Raw genomic sequence first — 23,870 nt, 5'->3', positions numbered from 1 at the left:
TCTAACTGTAAATCTTACTGGCTGGCTAAAAATGACACTTTCTTGGTGCTTCCCTGGTGGCTCATTGGTAAAGAATCTGCCTGCCAGTGCAGGAGACGTGGGTTTGATTCCTGATCCGGAAAGATGTCATGTGCCATGGAGCAGCTAAGCTCGTGCGCCACAATTACTGAGCCTGTGCCCTAGAACCTGGGAGCCACAACTACTGAAGCCTGAGTGCCCTCGAGCCTGTGCTCTGCACACCAGAAGCCCTCACACCACAACTAGAGAGTAGTCCCCACTGTCCACAACTAGAGGAAAAGCCCCCTTGGCAATAAAGACCCAGCACAGCAAAAAATAAATAATTTTTAAAAAAATGACACTTACTCCCCCAAGCCTCCACCTCACTAGCCTCCTTTTCTCTGCAGCTCCCCTACCTTGTCCAATCCATGTGTCCTTCCTCCCAGAGGGCTTTTTTGTCCTCCTGATCTTGTTAAAGTGCATGTATTATGTATTGGCTCTCCCTTGCCTAGGAGCTGGGAAGATGAAATGCCCTTTTGTGTTGAATCCGTGGTTTTCCCTGTTCAATGTCCCTGCAGACAGCACCAGAGCAGTTCCCCTCCGAAGAGTTTCCGATTTCCGAGTCCAAAGTCAACATGGATGTCAATTTCCCCGGGGCAGCTTTCGTTGTCGTATCTTGCAAAGAAAGTCAGTCTGGATTCCGCAAAGAGTAAGTTACCTTGACTCCAGGAGATGGTGACAGGGAGAGAGAAAGGCAGATTCTGGTGAAACTTACAGAAAAAGAAATCTCATTGCTTTTATTCTTTAATGCATACTGTATTTGAAAATGATTTACAGTTCTTCACTAATTTCTATGTTTTAGAAATTAGTCTGTATGAAGAATGACCTTCTAAAACATGGTGGGGATAACATGTGTGCCCAGTTCTCACCCCGCCTTCTCCCAGCAAAGTGTCTGTTGATCTGGCTGGACTCTGCTCAATTTCATTCCTCCTCTTCAGTTCCTCTCTGTACAAGGCACCGTGGGCACGGGTGCTCGTGTACGGGCTGGGCCACAAAGTGAAGCGAAATGGCCAGCTGAACCTCATTGAGGCCGTCTGCTACCCGCGGGATGCATCTCCGGCCAACACAGGGCTCACACCACCTCCCACCACCAACCAGTACCCTTCTGTGATCCTCTCCACAGACAAAGTCCACATCAAACTGGGTAAGTCTCTGAATTAGCTCACGGTAATAAGAACAGCTTTGAAGTCATTCTCTGCTTTCCTTCTTTGTGAAAATTGAAAGGATTTTCTACCTTGCTATGTTCCCGTTTCCCATGGGTGAAGAACAGGACTGCTTGGGGCAGTGTATTCAGAGACAGTAAATGAAAAATTGTCCCTTTCCTGCCCAGGGAAGTCCTGGCAGATGCTGCCCGGATGACAGGGGGGATTTCGTCTCCTTTCACAAGTGTGTGCTGGGTACATGCTGTTTAGAACGACCTGAAGAGAACAGTCCCATCACTTAGCTATAACCATCCTGGCTGCCCTTCCTCAAGTTCTCGTTAAAACTGAGTTCTCTTGGGTATACTGTGGCTCCCTAGGGCACGGGCCTCAGTGATCGTCCGCTCCCTACGTAAGTGATAAACAAAGGCTAGTGGCCAGGCTGGGAGGCCCACTTCTCCCTGGCATCCTTTGTTAAGTCTTTGTAGATTTGAACTGAGCTGAAGTCTCCTCCTCTGTAAATCCTGACACTGTCACTGGCTGTCTACTTTATATACCAGGGCCAGCTGACTCTGTTTCTGAGTCTGCACACAGAGGAAGGAAAACCTACTCTCAGACTTCCACTGCATGTCCTTGGCAGGTTGGACAGAAAAAGACAGACAGATGCTTGCTGGAGACAGTCATAAAGATGTCTGTGAACTTTCAGCCAAAATTGGGCCTTGGCTTCTGCACAGCCCCAGTCCTGGGGACATCGCATCTTTAGGGAATAAAGTGAAAGAACATTTCTTAAGTGATTTGGTCAATGCTAAACAACTTTATGATCTCTTTTTTTTTAGGGTCTATTTTTTCATTGTATTTTGCCCACATTGTTTTTGAAATTGTGTGTAAACATAGAGGATATCTGTCCTACTATCACTCCCTAAATAAACATTCACCCCAAAGTACAGAGCCGTCAGCGTGGTTCCTCCCAATCTGGCCAAAGACCCCCAGTAGCCCAGCTTATGTTTTTTTGTTTATTTGTTTGTTGGTTTTAATGTTTTTTAGGCCACACTGTGCAGCATGTAGGATCTTAGTTCCCTGACCAGCCCTCTGCACTGGGAGCGCAGAGTCTTAACCACTAGACTGCCAGAGAAGTCCCCCTCAGCTTACGTGTGACCAATGCTTGCAGAGAGGGTGGGGGTGCAGTTCAGGATATGATGGGGTTCAGGCTTCAGAGCCTTTCTTCTCTCATCGTAGGCAGCCTCAGTCAGATTTAGACCATAACAGTAATGCAAGGCAGTAAAAAAGAATCCAAGTCCTGGTAGTGCCTGAAGTCTGGGGACCTCCTCACTGGTCTGCTCTGTCAGCCTAAGATAAGCTGATGCTCCCATGGGATTGCAGCCACACCAAAGAGCTGGTTGTTTCTTTAGCAAGCCAGGACCATTCCAGTGAAGCATCTCTTAAAAGTCTGACTTCCTGTCTCCACATCGGGCCATCTGGCTGGATGGTATCTGACTGATCAGGGGATGTTTATCCTTCCCTGTCCGCTCTGTCCCATTCTCACACCAGCAAGTGGACTCCTTGGAGGTCATCCTCCACTGCTCCTCTGCCTGCAGCTGACTCTGTCTGGCAGGTGGGGAGTGAGGTTTCTTCTCACCCCCAGCACAGGAGTGGACAGGCCCTGTTTCTCTGCTCACACCTGGCAGGTCTTTATCGCAAGCTAGTTTTGATCAGGTGCTGCCAATCACAAGCTTTCCTTCTGGGTGCTTCTTCCAGGGGTATCTCCCCCTCCCGGAGCCGTGCTGGTGTTACACTCCCTGCCTCTTGAATTCCCCCTGGCGATGGCCTTTGCTGAGCAGATGCTGTCCTGGAAATCAGAAGATGGCGAAGGGAGAGCTGAAGACGAGCCCGACACCATCCCGACATCCGTCCTCCTGCAAGTGGTGGAGCTGCTCGGTGAGGCCCACCTTCCCTGGGATCGGCCGGGGCAGCTGCTTGGGGGCGGCCACAGTGGCCTTGGGGAGCGATAGCTCTCACGAGCTACTGTCAAGTGGGCCTGGAGAACTGAGTGGAAGTTAGACTTCCACATCCATGATCTGCAGGATATTGTCGTTATTTTGAAGGGTGGCATCTAACTAGGAAAACAAGATGAATTTGATCCTACTTTGCTTTAAAACACAAACATATGCCATCATTGTAACTTTATTCTATGATGGTGTTCACTTCCATGCCTGCAAACATGGTTTCACCTGCAAACATGGTAATAGCTCCTGAAAGGTTAAAGAGAGATTGCATTTAGGCAAAACTCACGGAATGGTAAACTTAAAGAGTTGTGAAATTAGCCTATAAATTGAGCTTGAAATTTTTCTAAATATTGAACTTGTGTCTGCTTAAGTGGTTAGGGATAAAACATACTGATATCTGCAATTCATTTTGAAATAATCAAAATCTAGGACGAGTCTATGGATGAATAGAGGGGTGGATAGATGTGCAATAAAGCAAACACAGCAAAAGGTTAATGGTAGAATGTAGGTGGTGAGCATCTAAATAGTTACTGTATAAGTTGTTCAACTTTTCTGTATTTTTTCATAATATAGTGTCAGAAGGAAAACCATGTTGCAAACTCTTACGCCCTCAGGGGTTCAGACAGATGATATGAGAGGAAAGTGATTTGTCACCAACCTACTTAATAACTTTATGAGAAATAAAATACTGATTTGGGAGGTCAGAGCTGTAGAAATTGACTCCATGTAGTCATGTGGCACAGGGGTTAGGGCCACCAGCCCTGCTGTCAGTCTGCCCTGTGACAGCATGTGACTGTGTAGCAGCCGTGTGAGTCCTTCGGCTCTTTGAGCCTCTGTTTCTTCATCTGTGAAATGAGGATGAAGGATGTATGTTTGTTTCATGTGGTTGCTGTGAGGGTCTACTCCGTCAGAGCAGTGCCGGGCACATAGTACGCTCTGTATAGGTGATTATTTTAAGTTATGACTTCTTTCATTTGCCTCAGGCAACTTCCTCTGGACCACAGACATGGCGGCCTGCGTGAAGGAGCTGGTTTTCCACCTTCTGGCAGAGCTCCTGCGCACGGTGCACAGCCTGGAGCAGAGGAAGCACCCAGCCGGCCTGTCCTCGTCCATCGCCCTCCAGCTGAACCCCTGCCTGGCCATGCTGATGGCCCTGCAGTCGGAGCTCCACAAGCTGTACGACGAGGAGACGCAGAGCTGGGTCTCAGGCAGCGCATGCGGAGGCTCGGGGGCCACGGCGGCTGCTGACCAGGGCCGGTTCTCGACGTATTTCCACGCACTCATGGAGGGCTGCCTGGCAGTGGCCGAGGTGACCCTGCCGACCAACATGAGCGTCACCACCAGCGGGGTGACCTCAGCGGCCGCCCCGAACCTCAGTGACTCGTCGTCCTCCTCGTCGTCCTCCCCAGGACAGACGCCGCAGAGCCCCAGCCTCCTGTCCAAGAGGAAGAAAGTCAAGATGAAGCGGGAAAAGGCCTCCTCCTCCGGGAAGCGCCAGTCTTCGCGCTCGGTGGACTCAGACCCTGCCGTGCTGAGCATCGGGGGCAGCAAGCCCGAGGACATGCTGTGGTTCCATCGTGCTCTGACCTTGCTCATCATCCTCCGGCACCTCACCAGGAAGGACCCACAGGGGCTGGGCGTGACGAGCGATGCCATCGCCGACGCCTGCCAGGCCCTGGTGGGCCCCACCGCCCACAGCCGCTTGCTAGTGATCTCCGGGATCCCCACCCACCTGGATGAGGGCATCGTCAGGGGTGCCATCCGCAAGGCATGCAACGCCCACGGCGGGGTCTTCAAGGACGAGATCTACATCCCCCTGCAGGACGAAGACCCCAAGAAGCCAAAAGATAAGGCCGAGGGGGGAGATGGGAAAGCCGAGCCTGAAAAGACCCTCGGCTTCCCCAGCACGGACAGCTTGGAGGTCAGCACGTCCAGCAGCCTGACCCCCGCCGTGAGCATCAGCGCATCCGCGTCCACCAGCCAAGCTTCCATCTGCAGCTCCCAGGGCATCTCGCAGACCGTCAGCGACCTCTCCGTGGATCCGTTACCTGCAGGCCTGGAGCTGCCCATCCCTGCAGGCTTGTTGGAGCCGCATGTGGTGTCCAGCCAGGAGAGCCTAGACATTTCCCTGTGTAGCACTGGCAGCCTGGGGAGCCTGGGGAGCCTGGGCGAGCCATTGGACAATACAGAAACGGCCTCAGTGTCAGACATGGGCTCCATGTACACAGTCACGTCCCTGGACAGCCAGCCCCTTGCAGCGCGCCCCATCAAAGGCTTCGCAGTTGTGGAGGTCAGCGCCTCATGCCTTGGCCACCACTTAAATCACGAGCAGTTAGAATCCCCCCAGCCTCTTTACACCTTCCATTATTGTTTCCAAGGGACTAATAGGTGACATCAGAGCACTTACGGGGCTGCCTGAGGCAGCTGTTAGCAACAGCAATGATTTATCATGTTGGATATCTTCATCTGAGGTCACATCTCTGAGCGTGATGGCAAGTCGGATGTCAGGAAGGAAACACAGCTCATTGCTGGGTGTGGGAGGGAGAGAGGCCAAGGGGCTCCAGGGGCTCAACTTTCCTGAGGGGTGGGCTTTATCGAGTGCTTTCCCACTCAGGCCCCAGTCGCATCTTTCTGAGTGGCCTTGGGTTGTTTTAATCATTGCCATCAGCAGGAGGGATCCCCACTGAGCATGTGAGTACAGACTTGCTATTCTGTTCCGAGTGACTCCAAGTTTCAGGTGCTGCGTGTGTTGCCAGATTCCTTTTCCACTTCATGATGCCATCTGTCTCGTGGGTCTCCTTGTGTAGAAATCCTGCACCCTCTGTAACAGGAGTTGGGTGCAGAGTAAAAACTATCCTCCCCCTTACTGGATATGGCGAGGAAGGCCCTGGGAAGAGAACCTGTACCCCCTTGCTCCCCACCCCATGGGCTCTGACAGGAAAGCTCAAGGATTCAGGGGTCGGCTTTCTCCCAGAGTCACCTCTCATCTGTCCATCTTCTCCCTGGGGATTTTCTCAGAGCCTGGGCCAAGCATGGCCTTTAACCACCTGGGCATTCAGGTAAAGCCACAGACCTGGCCAGGGTTTAGCAGCAGGAGTGTCCAGTTGAGTTATTCTTCTGCAAGTAATCGCTGTTGGCACTTGAGAGAGACTCCGTCAGGAAGGCCAGCTTGCCCCAATCAAGTGGCACTCAGAACGCTGAAGACGAGCAGAGGGCTTTGGGACAGACAGGAGGGAAGGAGAGGTCATACAGCTGAATGACTGGTCTCTCCACTTAAATCCTAACTCTTTCTCTTGTTCACACAGATAAGGTCCCGAGCCAAAATTGAGAAAATTCGAGCAAGTTTATTTAACAACAATGACTTGATAGGTTTGTCAAGCTTGGATGGTGAGGACGAATTGATGGAAATGTCAACGGAAGAGATCCTCACCGTGTCTGTAGTGAATCAGAGTCTATTCGATACGCAGGGGAGCCCAGGGTTAGAAGATTATTTCAATGATAAGTCAATTAAAGGTGGGTTACAGATTTTGTTCTTTTAAACGAATAGACTTTTTCCCTCAGGGTTCAGCCAGCCAAGAGATCACCAGTAATGACTGTGCCACAGCCTGTGTCAGCTTCGAATGTGGGCTTGTATTCAAGTCGTTTTTTTCCGTTTTTGTCTAGTCAGGCTTCCCCTTGTTTGAGTTCAAGTGTATTTCTTTTGTTCTGTCCTCTGGAGCTAGAATGTGATGCATATATGACTGGTAATCGTTTAGTCGTATGCTTGAGGACAGCTGACACCTCACCCTTTAAAATGAATTATTGAGGAAGAAACTGTCCCGGTTCCTTTTCTACAGAGCTGCAGTTTGTCATTTGGTGGCTCGTGTGTTGGTTGGGAGGGGGCTCTGTCTGGCCTCCCCATTTCTCTTTTTCACGCAGGACCCACAGAGCCAGGTCTAGCAGGTCCTGAGGCTGAGAACTTGCTACCCCCAGCTTTGCATCAGAAGCAACAGCAGTTTTTCCCCTTTCTTTTTGTAACTGTAGTTCTTTGTGTGGTTGTCTTTATTTTGTATCAGTCTCTCTCAAATTTTTAAATTTATGTTCTGTTTTCCAACTCTTTTTACATTATTGAAATTTCACAATAGCAATAGAGTGGTTGAGTTTGTTTTATGTTTTCTGAGGACAGAAATGTAATATTGAGTATGAGTTTTTGTTGCTGTTCCAAATTATTATCCTCTAGTCATGAAATTTTGAAATACTGCTCCAAGGCTGGGACCAGAATGAGGTAAGTGAGGCCACAGAATTCAATGGGGCTGTGAAAAAACTCAGAAGTAGTATTTTAATACAGTACTTATGGAAGTCAAAATTAATGTAAAATATCCATGGTGAGTAAACCATTAAAATTTTAAATACAGACAGGATCAGTATTAAAGACTTATCCTTTTGCATCAGGCTTTAATATGGCTCAGCACAGAACTTTAAATATTTTGCTCATCATGGATTTTTTATATTAATTTTGATTTTTTTAAAATATTGCATTAAAATATGTATCTCGGTCTGTGAGTTCGTCTGAATCTTGCTCCCGAAGGTCTGCTTCTCTCTCCCTGCCCTGGCTTCCGCCCTGTGCCCCTATTGGTGGTACTTTGCCCCCTCAGCTCTCATCTGCCACATGGGCTTGGCTAGTGTAAGATCTGTGGGAACCCTGGGTCTTTTTCTGCCGCAGTTAATGCTATACCAGTCTTTTCATGCTTTAATCTGAATTAACTTCTAGCTCCCGATTGCATGATAGTCAAACCTTCCACGTAAGGTACTCAGTCTTTTGATAACAAATTTGCAGCATCATAGCCACACTCATTTAGCTTGAGTTTCTTTGAGTTGTGGTTGCACTGAATCACCTCTTAGGTCTTGGTCATGCCTTCCATACACCCGTCTCCTCACTCTCAGCCCAGATGCCCAGGGAGCCTTTGTGCTCTGGTTCCCGCAGTCCTGTCCCCCTGAACTGGATGTGGCCCAGACCACACCCCAAAGAGAGGGGATGAGAACGGTCAGTCCTGCCCCTAGATGGGGACCCTTGCCCACGAGGAACATGTGGGTGGATCCTCACTAGCCCCTTAGGAAAGGTAAGAGCATCTTCAGGAGGACCAAAAAAATAAGTTTGGGGACCAAAAAACTAAGTCTTTTTTTCTCATACTCATGGACAGTTTTCTTGTTTCTGAGAGAACTTTCTCTTTTTAAAAAATATTTGTCTGCACCAGGTCTTAGTTGCAGCAGGCAAGATTTTTAGTTTTGATATGCAAACTCTTGCAGTATGTGGGATTTAGTTCCCTGACCAGGGATCGAACCCAGTCCCCCTGCTTTGGAAGCTCAGAATCCGAACCACTGGACCACCAGGGAAGTCCTTCTTGTATCTGAGAGAACTTTCTTTTCCACCTGCTGGTTATGCCAGGTTTGAAATGTATCATCTAACAATAACTGTTGAACAACTGTATTGACTACTTTGCACTGAAAATTCCTGCAGCCTCTATATCCTCTCGCTCCCTGGGGACTGTCTGTTACAGACACATTGTTGAAGTTAAGGGAGGTTCAACCTTCATAATGAAGAGACCCCAGAGTACAGTGACTCAGACCCAGTGGAAGTTTTATTTCTTAACACATGAAAGAGTCCAGCGTAAGCCCTGAGGTCCGCCGTCCAGGGGGGCTTGTCTTCTCCACGCAGCCAGCAGCAGGGACAGGCACCAAAGAGAGCAGGTTGGTCCAGGAGGGGCCTGTTTCCCAGGGCCACACCTCATGGCAGAGAAGGCTGGACGTGTCACTGAGGCATGCTCACAGAAAGGGGACACCAGGTTTCGGTGGACAGCTACTCATCACTACTAACCTCCTGGTACCCACTTCCCAATTAAACTGTTGATGAAAAATAAATCAGGTGCTGTAGGGCTTGTCCTGACATAGTGTGTTCACAGAAGAATCATTTGTCCTCCCTCCATCCTGTGACAGGTGAGAAGCTGGTGCCTGGGGCCAGAGAGGTGCTGACAGAGATATTTAAGAGCTGTGCCCACTCGGAGCAGACGCTGAGCCTAACGCCAGCAAGGCCCATCAAAGTGTCGGACATTTATCTTAGCAAAGAGCAGATCAACTCCCAGACGCCAGGCAACCTCCTCCACCTCTTCTTCACCAATGTCCGGCCCCCCAAAAAGGTGCTGGAGGACCAGCTCACCCAGGTAGCCACCCTGTCCCAGCCACTCCTGTCTCGGGCGTGCCCTGGGCTCAGCCTGAGGCCCTCCCCCTCTGGTCCCCCCAGATCCTGAGGAAGTACGGTGTGCCAAAGCCCAAGTTCGACAAGAGCAAATACAGCAAGGCGGGAAAAGAGCAGCACCCCGGGAAGGTGGTGAGCACCAAGCGGCCCATCACCAAGCCGCCCACCAAGGACAAGGCTGTGCTCAACAGCGTCAGGTGGGCAGCCGAGGAGCACTGGAGACAGGCTGGTGGGAGGACACGGGCCACCTGCCAGCAGGCTTTTTGGGAGGCTGTGGGCACCTCAGGGAAGCCAGACATTCTGACTCTGCTCTACTGCCAGGGGCCTTTCTGCCCTCAGCTTCGTCAATTAGAAGAGAACGTTTCTTTTGATGCACAATGATAGTAAAATCTGGACCACGCAGGCTGGAAAGCAGACCAGTCTGAATTAATTAAATGTCTAAAATGTGCAGAATTCTTTAAAAAGTCTGAATTCTTTTACCCACACATATAGTGCATGGTTATTGTAGAAAGACTGTAAAGTGCTCCCGTGCATACTGGAAAACACTGAAGTACCCCCAGATAGTCACTGCTTGTAACATTCAAATGCAAAAGGTTTTATTTGTGCATATGTATTATTGTGTTACATTTTAAATAGTGCAATATTCAAAAATATCAAAGCCACTCCTCTTCCTCTCCATCCTTGGTCCCCCTCCCTGAGGCTGCAGTGCCCCATACATAGCCTCCCAGAACCCTTCTGGGTGTACACAAGCGAGTGTAAGCATACCCAGATGTCAGCAACTGTACAAAAAACCTGTACCTTGTTCTTTCTGTTTATTCCTGATCTTGGAGATGATTCCACATCAGAACAAAAAGAACTGCCCCCATTTCTTTTTAAGGTAGCTGCATAATATTCCATGTGTGGATCTGTACACGTATCTGATAGAATCTTCTTAAGATACAAGTTTATGGCTCCCAAGTTAAAATTCAGATGGTAAAGTTTTACCTAGCAGGAGTCTCTAGAGGAATCCTTTAAATCATCAGAGAAAAGAGTGTCCATTAATTACTTATACACAAATGGTGCTTTTAAATCAGTGCTGTCCCATAGAGCTTTCTGTGACTATGGAAAGATGCTGTTTGTCTGTGCTATTCAATTCAGCACCGTAGCCCCTAGCCACACAGGGCTTCTGAGCACTTCACTTGTGCAGGTGCCACCAAGGAACTGGACTTGTCATTGTAACCAGTTTAAACCTCAGTAGTTACATGTGGCTAGCGACTCCATCTTAGACAGTGCAACTCTGAAGTATGCAGAAAGAACGTTTGGAAAGCGTCAACTCAAGATTGTCCACATTTTAAAGTGTCCGTTTGTCCCCATAATTTGCTCAGGAAGCTTGTCTTGGTCAGAACAGAGCTGGTCTTGACCCCAGCCTCCCATGAACCATCAGCTGTAGCTGGGGGAGGAGAAGCCATTGCTTGGTGAGGCTCTGCATTCCCCCCGCCGAGAGAGGGTGTGGGTGTGAGGAATCCCGACTCCAATGCTTTGGTCTACAGCAGGACTGCCTTGAGTGAGAAGAAGCCCACCGTGAAGCCCAAGTCACCCGAAAAGAGCAAGCCAGATGAAAAGGACCCCGAAAAGTCACCCACCAAGAAACAAGAAGGTAAATAAGCACTTGGGGCCTGATACAGGCTTGGGGCTGCTGCCACCCTGGACAGGGGCGGCTCAGCCTGGAAACCAGTCTCCATGCCTTTCCCTTCCTGCCTGGCTCCCTCGCGTTTTAGCTTAGGCAGGGCAGCCCTGCTCACAACACAGACCACATCCTTGGCCAACTCCAGTTACTTCTCCAGGCCTCCGTCTCCTCTGACCTGAACTTGTGGAGGTCAGATTAGTAGCTCCAGAAACACCATATCTCCAAGAGAACTGATGATTGTGACTGAAAGTAAAGATTGGCAATCTGCTCAGAAATTTTTTTCCCAGAGGGCATTTACCTGGGCATTAGAGCCTCATCTTCCTAAAGGTCCAGGCAGAGTTGGAGAAAGCTGTTATTGTCACAAAAATTGCTTAGTCAGGAATGTTTGACATACAGGAAGATGGGACTGGAGGAGAAGCACCCCACCCCTTGGTGACCACCTGTCAGGTTGAGGGGTTATGCATGTCCTTGAGCAGCAGGTGGAGACGGACTGCTAATAGACCCTGGAGTGACAGCAGGAGACAGAGGAGTTAGATGAATTGGGTCCTGAAATAGAGGGTGCACTGAGAGCATCTTGTGGGGCCCCCGCTTCTCACCAGATCCCTAACTCTGTGAACACTCTTTCATCAGTCCCTGAGGAGAAGTACCTGACCTTAGAAGGATTTCACAAGTTTGTGATCGACCGAGCCAAGCAAGACATCCGCAGCATCTGGAGAGCAATTTTATCCTGCGGCTACGATCTTCACTTTGAGAGGTAAGAGGCCATCAGCCCGGTCAGTTCCTTGTGAAAACTTGACCTCAGCCACTAGACACTTCCCAAGAGATGATTTCCTGGGAAGCCATTCCGTCTGGCCTGTTTTTAATGCCTATTGAGTTATTTTCTAATTTTACTAAAGTGGGTTTTCTCACCCATTTGAAACAGTGCTCTAAACAACAGAAATCCAGTATCTCACAGTCTGGAGGCCATTAGTCCAAGATCAAGGTGTCTGCAGGGTTAGTTTCTCCAGAGGGCTCTCCTTGGCTCGCGGACGGCCAGCTGCTCACTGTGTGCTCACGTGGCCTTGCCTCTGCGCCTGCATCTCTGGTGTCTGTCCCTCTCGTGAGGATCACAGTCCTGTCAGATTAGGGCCACTCTGTGACCTCGTTTAACCTCATCTCCTCTTTAAAGGCTCTGCCTCAGCACAGTCACATTGCAGGGGTTAGGGCTCCAACATATGAACTGGTGGGAGGGGACAGGTCAGTCCCTTACAGGGATGACTTATTCCAAAGAGTCTTTTTTTGTCTGGCGTCACACTTCCTCTCCCAGTCTCTCCCTCCCAGGCAGGAGCACAGCAGGGTCACTAATCGCCAAGGCTCCAGGGTCAAACTAAATATGGTTTCCCCTTTCTGTAAGAGAATCCCAAACAGGCAAGATGTTTGCAAACCGGAAGAAATCTCCCCACCTTCTCTCTCTGGCTCCACCACACAGGCCTACACACCCTGACCCACAGCAAGAGGCTCTGGACCTCAGAGAAAGAATGGCTGCCAGAAGCGTGCTTTTTTAAAGCTCCATTTTCCAAACAATTGAGAAATTGTTTACTGCTTGGCACCAGCGCTTTATACCTTCATTGAAGGCTCAGAGTTGATGCCCAGATGGGTGTTGGCTCACCGTGGCAGGGCCAAGGTCTCTGGTTGGTTTTAGAAACTGTAATTTACATCTTATGTGGCTGTAGCGAGGCAGCCCTCACACACACACCTTTGCCTGCCTGTTCAAGGAGCTGCGTAAGTGGACCTGGGGTGGGGTCACAGGGTAAAGGACACCTGTGACTGGCACTGCCCTCGGGAGGTGCCGGGCACCATGTCGTGTGCATTACGGGTGTCCTCTCACTCAGTCCTCCTGATGGCACATGGTCATGCCATCACCAGCTCCATTTTATAGATGGAGAAACTGAGGCCCAGGAAGTAGGTGTGCTTTGTAGCCTAAATTTCACCCAAGGACTCCACTCATATCTTTAACCCTCAGACTCTCTAGTCCATGGACATGCGGGAGGCACATGGGGATGCATATTGCCCTCCCCCCCACCCCACCCCCACCTGCTTCTTCTGAAGAGCGCTTTCTGCTCAAGAGGAATAGTCCCTCCGTCTACAGTCAGCACTTGGCTGAGCACCAAGAAACACCTGGAAGGCAAAGCTGTCTTATAAACAGGAGCTGGGACATGACTGTGGAGGAACCCAGCGTCCCCAGTGGCCGTCACCCCACCTTGCCTCTCCCTGCCCCTAGGTGTGCCTGCATCGACGTCCGGCACGCTCACAAGGCCTCCAGGAAGTGGACCCTGGAGATGGACGTGGCGCTCGTGCAGTACATCAACCGGCTGTGCCGCCACCTGGCTATCACGCCTGCACGTCTGCATCCCCATGAGGTGTATCTGGATCCTGCAGATGCCGCTGACCCCAGAGTGGCCTGTCTCTTGAGTATGTAGGCCCAGGGGGATGCCTTTCAGGGACCACCACCTGGGCTGCCTTGTGGGGGCCTCACCCACAATGGCACAGGGGGTGTGCAGAAGGACTCAAAGCCCTTTACACATCCATTAAACAAATCCTTAGAAACCTTTGCTGTGAACCAAGTGGGTAAGGAAAGAGGGAGAGAAAGACAAGAGGCTGTGATTGTGGCCAAATTAAAGTTTGTGAGGACTTATTACTTGCTCCTCGCAACCACGCCAAGCAGCAGACCCATGAGTGCAGTGGCTGGGAGGCGAGAACCCCGCTGTCACACCCAGTCCCCCCCTGCCTAGAGGCCGCCTTGGATGCCAGCCTGGTGTCAGGGGTAAGAGGCCATCTGGTAGCCTGTGTTGGAGGCACGATCTTTAATGACAGGACAACAGCATTTTTTATCAAAACCAGGAATGAACAGAAAAATAATACACACACAAAAACAGACACTCTCCAGAAATCCACCCTTGGAGAGGGTGCCCTGTCACAACACAGCAGGCCCCGGGCTGGCTTTGGGGCTTTTGGTGCCCATGTGCTCCTCAGGCCCCTCAACCCGCTCACTCTCATCAGCCACACATCCGAGCCCTCGCTCTCTTGTGGACGCTGTGACAGTGAACATGAGCAAGAAGCTGTCCCGACGTCAGTCTCATGGTCAGAGAGGGGACGCATGTGAGGGCGGACAAGGACAAGTCAGTGTCCCCACATCACAGTTTCCGGTTTTGATGTGTGATGTCACACTGAGGGGAGCTAGGCGAAAGGTACACAGGACTCCACTTTTTTTTTTTGCCATTTCCTTTAAGCCTATAATTATTTGAAAATTAAAAGTTAAAAGCAGTATAGCATGCAGCCCTGGCACAGCCGCAGAGTTGGCCAAGGGAACCCATGGGTTCCTTGAGAACCCAGGCCTTGCCCTTTGCTTCCGCCTGGCCTCAGTTCCTCACCGGCAGCCTCCTGCTCCTCCCGGTGATCAGGCCCCCCAAGGGATTCACAGACAGATGGAGAGTCAGGGCCTCACCAGACCGAGCCCTACCTGACTGCCCCTCCCCGCCATGCTCCACAGACGTGCCCATCGAGAGCCTGCGCCTGCGCTTCGCCCTGCTGCAGTCCCTCAACACCACGCTCGAGACCTTCTTCCTGCCGCTGGTGGAGCTGCGCCAGACGCCCATGTACACACACAGCATCGCTGCCCTGCTCAAGGAGGCCAAAGGTCAGTGCCCAGCTGCCAGCAGCTTGTCTCCCCCCTCGCCCCGCAAGAAGAGACTGCACGATGCACAGGGGACAGCCTCGGGGTGACTGGGGCAGGGGAAGCCACCCACCCCGTCCCAGCCTCTCTCCCACCTTCCTCCCTCCAGGGCTGATCTTTTATGACACGAAGGTGACCGTCATGAATCGGGTGCTGAATGCCACGGTGCAGAGGACGGCCGACCACGCGGCACCAGAGATCACTCTGGACCCGCTGGAGATCGTGGGAGGTGAGATGAGCCACACAGACCAGAAGATGCAGGCAGCGGCACCTGGCTAGTTGATTCCTCGCACGTGAAAGAAGCCTCTAGAAAAGGATGTGGGAGCTGCTTTGACAGTCCCTCGTGGGTGGGGGTGCTCCTGCTGCCCTGCTCTGAATCTCAGCCTGTGGCTCCCTGTCTAGTCTGTCCAGAGCTCACTGTTCTCAGTGGGTAGGAGGAGGTGTGTCAGCAGCACAGGCCACGCCTCAGTTCAGGGGATGGCGGGAGAGGTGGGCTTTGCTCTGGCCATGGACCTGCCAAATTCCAGGCTCAGGCACCGAAGCAGAGGGGAGGCTGGATGTTGGGGAGGCAGCCAGGAGTCTCCCTTACGGCACATGACCAGACAGACATCGGGAGGGGCACGAGCCAGGGAGTGAGAGGAGCCCAGGTGGGGGGCCTCCCCAAGACACGTGGCAGGATGGGAGGGGCTGACCACATGGAGAACAGGGGCGTGGGCTCCTTGAGGGGACCCCCCCATGATGGAGACGTGACGACTGAAGATGTTCAGGAGTCGAGGGGAGGCAGGGGCTGCTCCAGGAGGTGGGGGGCGTGGGAGCAGTAGGCAGGGCCTGGCCAGGAGGCTTTCCTGCCCTGGGAGGTGGGAGGTGGCCCCTGGGAGGTTTCAGCACCTCCTCTCTCTCATTCCAGGGGAGATCAGAGCCTCTGAGAACTCCTACTTCTGCCAGGCAGCCAGGCAGCTGGCCTCAGTGCCCTCCTCCCAGCTCTGTGTCAAACTGGCGAGTGGTGGAGACCCTACCTATGCCTTCAACATCCGCTTCACAGGGGAGGAGGTCCATGGCACCAGTAAGTGGAGCCCTCAGCCAGTTCAGGTTGGAGGCCATGTGTAGAATGTGAAATTCCTGGGGTTACTATTAAACAGCCAATATCTTCCCCATTAGCAAGAGGGAAGCCACATACTCATTACCCTGCTCTACACAGAAGCCAGGACTGCCCCTGAGTGACCAGTGGTCCCAGGCTCTCCAAACCAAGCCCCCCCTGTACTTGCCCCTGTCCTCTGGGGTGTGGTGCCACTGCTGGTTTGGGACTTCAGCCCTGAGCCTTGCAGGCTTGGGGACCCGGCTTCTGATCAGTGCTAGGGGTGCATCTCTGGCAGAGTGGACCCAGGAGAGACGCCCTCAGTGTGGACCAGACTTATTTTCCAGGAAGAGCCCTTGGCTGAGGGGTTGGTCAGGCTAAAAGCTTGTATGTGCCCCATAAGAGACAGGGGTCTGGGGAACCCTCGATCAAAATGGCACCTTCTGCCATTTCACACTGCAGGGATGAGGGACAGCCACTCAGAAAGTGCTCCCTCGTGGTCTTCAGTTAAGCTCAGACATTCCGAAAATGCCTCCCATACTGGGTGGGAGAAGAAAGTTCTATCACTGGGCGCCCTGGGCAGGAAAGTTGTTCAGCGGCTCTGTCTCCCATGCTCGCCCTGATCATGGGACACATTCCTGCAGCAGCCTTCCCTCCTCCCGGCGCCATGGCCTCCCCTGGGTACACCTTACTCGGAGGTTCTCTGAGGACAGCTCTTTTCACTGAGAGAACAAGCCAGGCCTAGGCTCAACAGCTTATACTCCTCCTGACACAGCACTGCCCTGCTTTAAAGATGGGGAAACTCCCCAAAGTCAGCAGGCTCACCGGGGTTCAAACCCAGGCCTGTCCGATTCTGTCCCAGCCCTTGGTGGCTTCAGCAGGCAGGAGTCTCCTGCTTCTCCGTGGAAGCTATGAGGGCCAGGCCTTGACATCTGTCCCCAAGCAAGTCCTCCGTACACACAGCTCTCCTCAGAATGTCCAGACCTGAGGGCACTGACGGGCTGCCCAGGGGAGGGTGGAGGAGACCGGCCACAGACAGTTTTGTGAGACACCCAGGGGCATGTTTGAAATGGCGGCAGGAGAGGAGCCGATCACTGCCCATTGCCCATCGCACTGTATCTGTGTCCGTCCATTTATCTGTGTTCTCACTGAACATGCCAAGCCCTGGGCTTGGCGGGAGGCCATGCTGAGGAAGCCAGGGGGCCCTGCTCTTGGCCCAGCGCAGGGGACGGACACAGGTCCCTCAAGCCCTCGTATCAGTGTCAGCTTGCAGCCATGACAGCTGACCCACGAAGGATCTGCCTTTGATCTCATGGACTCCCCAGAACTAGCCTGGGAGGTGGGTGTAGTGATGGCCCCCATCTGCTAGGTGGAGGGGCGGAGGCCGGCCTCAGCAATGAGGCGGTTCCTTGGGAGCCACCAGCCAGTTAGTGGCCCCTCAGGTTTGAACTCAGGTCCCTCAGCCCTTGGGCGGTTCTTTCTACTCACCAAAGCCCCAGTGCAGGGAGGAAGAGTGGCTGATGTCCCGGTGGGGTCAGGGTGTCCCAGTGGGGACGGGGCCTGCGGGCAGCGGGTCTGAGAGGTTCCCTTCTGTCCCGCAGGCGGCTCTTTCCGCCACTTCCTGTGGCAGGTGTGCAGAGAGCTGCAGAGCTCCTCGCTCTCCCTCCTCCTGCTGTGTCCCAGCTCTGCCGTCAACAAGAACAAGGTGAGACGTGGGACCGAGCCCCGCGGGCGGCTCCCTGAGGGGCGGGGGCTCCACTCTGCGCCTTCCACAAGCCCCCGTGGTCCATCCCTTGCCCCTGCCTCGGCTTCCAGGGCAAGTACATCCTGACCCCCAGCCCCATCACCTACGGGGAGGAGCAGCTGCTGCACTTCCTGGGCCAGTTGCTGGGGATCGCCATCCGAGCAGACGTCCCCCTCCCCCTGGACCTCCTGCCCTCCTTCTGGAAGACTCTGGTGGGCGAGCCCCTGGACCCTGACCAAGACCTGCAGGAAGCGGACGTACTCACTTACAATTACGTCAAGAAATTTGAGAGTGTAAGTGAAAAACGCATTTTTCTGGGGGGCCCGTGGGGCTCTGGAGCAGTGCCCCTGCCCCATGTATTCTGGAGGAGGTGTCAGCTGACCCACCCCCCCCCACCTCCCACACAGATTGAGGTTGGCGGGGCAGGTCCTCGCCACCAGGCTCTGTAGTCCCCTTAGCTGCCACTTGAGGGCAGCCGGTACACAGGAGCCGCAAAGCCAGGGGCTAGGATGGCAGCTGACTGCTCACAATGAATTGCTTAAAGGGTCAAAGCAGGACACCCCCCAGGGGCTGGGGGTTATGAATCACTGCCAGGCGCTGCTCTGAGAGGCCCTCCCAGAGCTGTGGGTGGCGCCAAGGGCCTGAGGGCAGGCAAGGGATGTAAGACGGTGTCCAGGCAGTCCAGCCAAGGCTTCCGTCTGGAGGGCATGGGCAAGGCCCCAGAGGGTGCTGGGAGACAGAACCACCCCAGGGTTGGCAGGGGAGGCAGACGAACCTCCTTTGGGGTGCCCGCAGCCTTCACCGCCCCAGAGCCACAGGCTTTTGTCCTCTGGGTGGCCCCGCATGCACCTCAGTGTGCCACACAGTGGAGGGTGGCCCATGTACTTTACACAGGTGGGATTAAGTCAGGGTTCTCTGGTGACAAGTGACAGGAAACCACAGCTCAAAGCAGCTTAGGAAAACTTATTTAAAAAATGATTTGACCTTAAAACTGAAAGTATAGATATAGATTGGGCTTCAGACAGAGCTGAATCCAGGTGCTCCGATAACATCATCAATGACTCATCTCAGGATGTCCCAGCAGTACAAGGCTCACCCTCCTTCAGCCGTGCCCGCACCAGTGAAAGAGGCTGTAATTTGGTCTTGTTAGCCAGGCCTTGGTCAGTGCCCAACCCTGAACCGAGGGCATGGCTGACAGGCCAGGCCAGTGCCACCTACCTGTTCATGGTGGCCAGGGTAGCCTCGCCTCAACAATACCCGACGTTTGTCCCCAAACGGGGATGAGGTTCTATCACTGGGGATCTGGGGAGCAGGGAAGTGGTCAGCCCCGCTCTGCCGTGCCCTCCCTTCAGATCAATGATGAGACGGAGTTGGAGGCCCTGTGTGCCGAGATCGCCTCCCAGCACCTGGCCACCGAGAGCCCCGAGGGGCCCAACAAACCCTGCTGCCGGTTCACCTACCTGACCATGACGGGCGAGGAGGTGGAGCTGTGCAGCCGCGGCCGGCACATCCCTGTGGCGTGAGTGCAGGGCCTTGGGCGGGAACAGGCGGCTTTCCCGGGGGAGGATGTGAAGCAGGACAGGGGGCACCAAGAAAGATGGTGGAGTATCTTCAGTGGAAGGACCGTATTCAGAAACAGCAGCTCTGGGGTGGGTGACACCCAGAGCAGGAGAGGAATTCCCTGAGCTGCCCGGCCTGGGAGGTCCAGGCAATGCCGCCAGCAGCCTCCTGAGTGTCATCCCTCGCCCATGCCCCAGGTGGGAGAACAAGGACATCTATGCGGCCGCCATCCGGAGCCTGCGGCTGCGCGAGCTGCAAAACGTGGAGTGTGTGACGGCCGTGCGCGCGGGCCTCGGGGCCATCATCCCCCTGCAGCTGCTCACCACGCTCAGCCCGCTGGAGATGGAGCTGCGCACCTGTGGCCTCCCGTACATCAACCTCGAGTTCCTGAAGGTCGGTGGCTGGGCCGGGTTGGCGGGCGCATGTGGCCTGTCGTCTATACAGTACTCCTGTGTCCTGGTGCTCTGTCCCCCTCACGTAAGAGAGGAGCCATGCTCATCCCTGTTGCACTGCTGAGTAAACGGAAGCTGAGAGAGGTCACTTGCCCAGTGTCACCCAGCCAGGAAATGGCAGATCACCTGCCTCCAGAACCTGTGAATTAAGCTACTAGCCGGAGGCAAAGCCCCTCCACTGCTCAGCGTGGCCTGCTTTCACTCATGCCAGCTGGGAGACCTTGCCCAAGTGACCTCACCTCTAACGGGAGCAGCGGCAGGACCCACCCAGTGGGGTCAGTGGGGTAACATAGGTAGAACCCCTGCTGCCGAGCCTAGCGGGTAGGCCAGAGTCACGCAGCCTCTTGTTACCACTGCCTTTGCAGTCCTTGTCATAGTTGTGACCTCCCTGTGTCCTGTGGTCATCACCGTGCCCTGGGGTCGGGCCCAGCCTGGGGTCAGGTGGGAGGCTGGGTTAGCAGAGGCCCAGGTCTGCTGACGTCTGGGGCCTCTCTCCACAGGCCCACACCATGTACCAGGTGGGGCTGATGGAGACCGACCAGCACATCGAGTTCTTCTGGGGGGCACTGGAGATGTTTGCCCAGGAGGAGCTGTGCAAGTTCATCAAGTTTGCCTGCAACCAGGAGCGCATCCCGTTCACCTGCCCCTGCAAAGACGGGGGTCCTGACACGGCCCACGTGCCCCCGTACCCCATGAAGATTGCCCCCCCGGATGGCACAGCAGGTACTGGCCTCCCCTGTCACGTTCCAAGCAGGGACACTCGGGCCCTGTTTGGAGCTGGGGCTGCTAGGCGCTGCATGAAGGGGGAAGGACAATGGACAGGTACCCCTGAACACCACTCCCCAAATGTAAATGAGAGGTGCGGGGGGTCGGGGGGGGGGTGTCATGTGCTTCCCAAACCTGACTTTTCGCCAAGTGGCAGTATAGGCCCAAAGTTGACATATCCCTTGAAATTTTTAAAAACTTAAAATCCAGAAATGCCATCTTTTGACTTTTAAATGCAGCAAAAAATTTCAAATTTTTGAAAAATCCAAACAAAACTCTTTGCTGGCCAGACTTGCCTGTCACAGGTCAGCCATCTGGGGCCTGTGCTGCTCTTTCCTGCCCCAGAATCTCCTCCTGCCCCACCCCAGCCTCCTAGATCCTCCCCCTCCACCCCTCCACCCGCCAGCGGACAACTGGGCCTTGGGGTTGTCTTAAGAGCTGTCCAAAGAGGCAAACCTGGAGGCAGAGGGGCCAGTCAGGCCCCCTGGGGTCCTCGCTCTAATGCTGGTCCCTCCTGTAGGTTCCCCAGATTCTCGCTACATCCGAGTGGAGACCTGCATGTTCATGATCAAGCTTCCCCAGTACTCCTCGCTGGAAGTCATGCTGGAGAAACTACGTTGTGCCATTCACTACCGGGAAGACCCCCTGAGTGGCTGAGGGGAGGGAGCCAGTTAGGCTGTCACCGAGGCTCTGCTCTGCTGGCTTGGGAAGCCTGCCGCTGCGGGCACACCCCTCCGGGGCCCTGCGTGAGGAGTTGGCGACATTTTGCTTTTCCGAACTTTTGTCCACATTCCAGGGCCTCCTGGAAGACTTAACCTTATGTATTTGTACGTTTCGTGATGGGTTGGTTCTTTTGCTACCTGTTTGTGGTATGTTTGTAGGATAGTTTAGCTCCCAGACAGCTCGTGTCTCATTTGATCTTCCTGGACATTTTCCTTTGTGGCCATGGGGTTCTGACGCTACATCACAGAACCACCCAGCAGGAAGCTGGTAGTGAGATGCCCTCAGCCCACAGAGCGCCCTGTTCGCGTCTCCACAGACAAGTCTGTGGCCAGCCCTGCCTTCTGCCTCGAGCTGGCGTTTCTGCTGGACATGGCTCCTGCAGGCCTCCTTCCAACTTGAAATGGTTGGGCCAGTGACCCAAACATGGGAGACACACGTAGGGAGTTTTGTGTGTTGATCTTCCGGCTGTAGACTCTTGTCTATGGTCTGGGTTTTTCTGAGGAAAAGCCCACCGTGGTTCGCCCTTCCCTTCCCACCCAGACAACCCTTCTGCTCTCTGACTCTCCTGGGCCCAGTCTGACAGGCTCCTGCTGAGTGCTACTTAGGAGCAGACGACTGAAGGGATCCCTCCTGACCTTAGTCCACAGAGCCAGGCCAGGTGCGTCCCAGCTCAGGAGCTGAGAGGAGCCCGGGAGCTGAAGGGACAGAGCTCAAGTGGGGGCATTTTTCTGGGACTCTAAACATGAAAGCACATGACTCTGGCCTGCCCCCCCTACCCCTCAACCCTTCTGTCCTCAGAAACAGCCCTTCCTCACTACAGTGTTTGTGATGTGAGGAGCAGCGGAAAGGCCACACCCCATTTTCAAAAGAGCTGTCTGAGGTGCTCTGCTCCATTCAGGGTCTATTTCAGTGACTAAGACCTTCAAGTCCAGATGGAGACACCGGGGTCCTTCCGCCCCTCTGGCCAGGCCCGCCCTGCACCCCCTCCCTTCCCCACGTGAGTGTGTACCAGGGCTGAGCTGCCACAGCTCCCTGCAGCCCCAGTGCATCTGTGCCCGAGTAGGTCTCTGTCCAGTGGTATTTTGTTCGAGAGCAGCATACGCCATCCTGTTGGACCCTGTCATTTTTGGACCTTGCCAGTTAGTGCAAAATCACATCACTGTATTTATTGTAAAATATTGTGAATATTGGAAGTTCTGCGTGAGTGCTGTCTAGAAGGCTTTGGAGTGTGAATGCTGGTGAGAGAGGATTTGTTCTTCCTTTCTCGGCTGTGTTCCTGGCCTGTTGGAAAGGTGTGGATTTTAGAGTTAAAGGCATTAGCATCCACCACCTCCCTGTTCTTCTTAGGAAATGCATTAAGGACCATTATAGAAATGATTCCCTGACCTAAGGAAAGGATAAACCTGGATGAATTGTTCCAGTCGCATCAGTTACATTTGATGCAGGATCAGTCACGTCTGGAGGTGCCTGCTTCCCTGATTGGAAGGAACACGGTTGGCCGCTGCCTCCCGGAGGCCATAGCCCCCTTGACTGGGGGTCTCACCAGGACATAGTCCTGACAACAAGGATCCTCTTATTTCATTTCTGCGTAATGAAAGAGCCTTTGCATTTACTAAAAGTGGTTTTTCCTCCCTGTATTTTTAAATCTTTGTCCCCACCCCCCCCATCCTTCCCATCCCTTGAGTGGACTCTGAATTGTCAGCTACCTCCCCAAGAGGAAGCTTTTGTTGGCCCATCTCTTGACTAGATGACAGCTGTGAGTAAGGTATCTGCTGCTAACATGACTGCTTCTCCCAGAGAACACACTGAGGTCCAGACAGATCCAAACCTTGGCCCTAAAAAATGTGTGCTGTAAAGTTACTTGATGTATATTTATTATAATTATTTATGGTTGCATCTAACAAACTTTTCATTCAGTTTGATGCTATTTACACCACTGCTGTGTAAAGGAAGCTCATGACAGGAAAAGTCACACCAATAAATAACCTTCATCTAATTTTGATTTACCTTAAGAGTTGTGTGGTCATCTACTCTTGCTGAGAACATTCAAAGGCCAACATCCTTGAATGGCTCTGATGCTTGAGGGTCACCAAGAGGCTAGAAATTAAAAGTGTTTCTAATTATTATGGTCTCTTTGCACTTGGTGTGATTCTTAACTCCATTATGCTTATAAACAATCTGTTGCTCCCCGACTGGACCCCTTAAGTCTGTGGTTTTCTTTTTTTTCTTGTTTTTTTTTTTTTGATGTGGACTTTTTTATAAAGTCTTTATTGAATTTGTCACAATATTTTTTCTGTTCTATGTTTTGGTTTTTGGCCACGAGGCATGTGGGATCTTAGCTCTCCAACCAGGGATGGAATCTGCACCTCCTGTATTGGAAGATGAGGTCTTAGCCAGTGGGCCACCGGGGAAGTCGCTCTGGTGTTCATACAGGAAGTCTGATCGAAGGGATGGAAATCCAAGGTCAAAGGTAAACCTACCCCTGCAGGTCTTGCCCACTCCTTGTCCTGGAGCTGGTCTATACTCTCATCTGGTGTGAAGATTTTCCTCAAGTGAACAGTTGCACTGGAAGAGTCTGGGCCCCTCTTAGACCACGTGTCCTCCCCTGGGCACAGGCAGTGGATTTAGAACTACTTTGTGCAAAAGGAAAATGCAGGGAAGAGGGAAAGACTTAGCTCAGAACTACCATCCAAGATCAACGCACTGCCTTCTTGTCCCGTGTCCGTCACACACATACTCCCC

General features: G+C 52.9%; 1 protein-coding gene across 15 annotated transcripts in view; it reads left to right on the top strand.

Moving 5' to 3' along the window:
• HECTD4 (HECT domain E3 ubiquitin protein ligase 4) overlaps positions 1 to 23,251 on the top strand; it is a 168,933-nt gene extending 145,682 nt beyond the window's left edge. For 14 of the 15 annotated variants that reach the window (XM_081546311.1, XM_081546304.1, XM_081546308.1 and 11 more), the window contains 19 exons: positions 576 to 706; positions 996 to 1,201; positions 2,952 to 3,131; positions 4,183 to 5,489; positions 6,505 to 6,712; positions 9,173 to 9,396; positions 9,477 to 9,628; positions 10,961 to 11,067; positions 11,728 to 11,851; positions 13,358 to 13,548; positions 14,627 to 14,773; positions 14,919 to 15,038; positions 15,717 to 15,872; positions 17,486 to 17,589; positions 17,700 to 17,921; positions 18,981 to 19,147; positions 19,386 to 19,581; positions 20,141 to 20,363; positions 20,926 to 23,251. In XM_081546311.1, coding sequence (XP_081402437.1) covers positions 576 to 706; positions 996 to 1,201; positions 2,952 to 3,131; positions 4,183 to 5,489; positions 6,505 to 6,712; positions 9,173 to 9,396; positions 9,477 to 9,628; positions 10,961 to 11,067; positions 11,728 to 11,851; positions 13,358 to 13,548; positions 14,627 to 14,773; positions 14,919 to 15,038; positions 15,717 to 15,872; positions 17,486 to 17,589; positions 17,700 to 17,921; positions 18,981 to 19,147; positions 19,386 to 19,581; positions 20,141 to 20,363; positions 20,926 to 21,062 — 4,302 coding nt within the window. In that variant the 3' untranslated portion in view covers positions 21,063 to 23,251. The remainder of the gene's footprint in view (positions 1 to 575; positions 707 to 995; positions 1,202 to 2,951; positions 3,132 to 4,182; positions 5,490 to 6,504; positions 6,713 to 9,172; positions 9,397 to 9,476; positions 9,629 to 10,960; positions 11,068 to 11,727; positions 11,852 to 13,357; positions 13,549 to 14,626; positions 14,774 to 14,918; positions 15,039 to 15,716; positions 15,873 to 17,485; positions 17,590 to 17,699; positions 17,922 to 18,980; positions 19,148 to 19,385; positions 19,582 to 20,140; positions 20,364 to 20,925) is intronic. The other variant, XM_081546297.1, reaches the window with a different exon arrangement.
• The last annotated feature ends 619 nt before the right edge of the window (positions 23,252 to 23,870 follow it).

This window comes from Giraffa tippelskirchi, chromosome 11 (genome assembly GCF_054371585.1).
Source record: "Giraffa tippelskirchi isolate mGirTip1 chromosome 11, T2T-mGirTip1v1.2.pri, whole genome shotgun sequence".
NCBI lineage: Eukaryota > Metazoa > Chordata > Mammalia > Artiodactyla > Giraffidae > Giraffa > Giraffa tippelskirchi.
The sequence above is the reverse complement of the archived record's forward strand: the minus strand, read 5'-3'. Positions and strand labels throughout refer to the sequence as shown.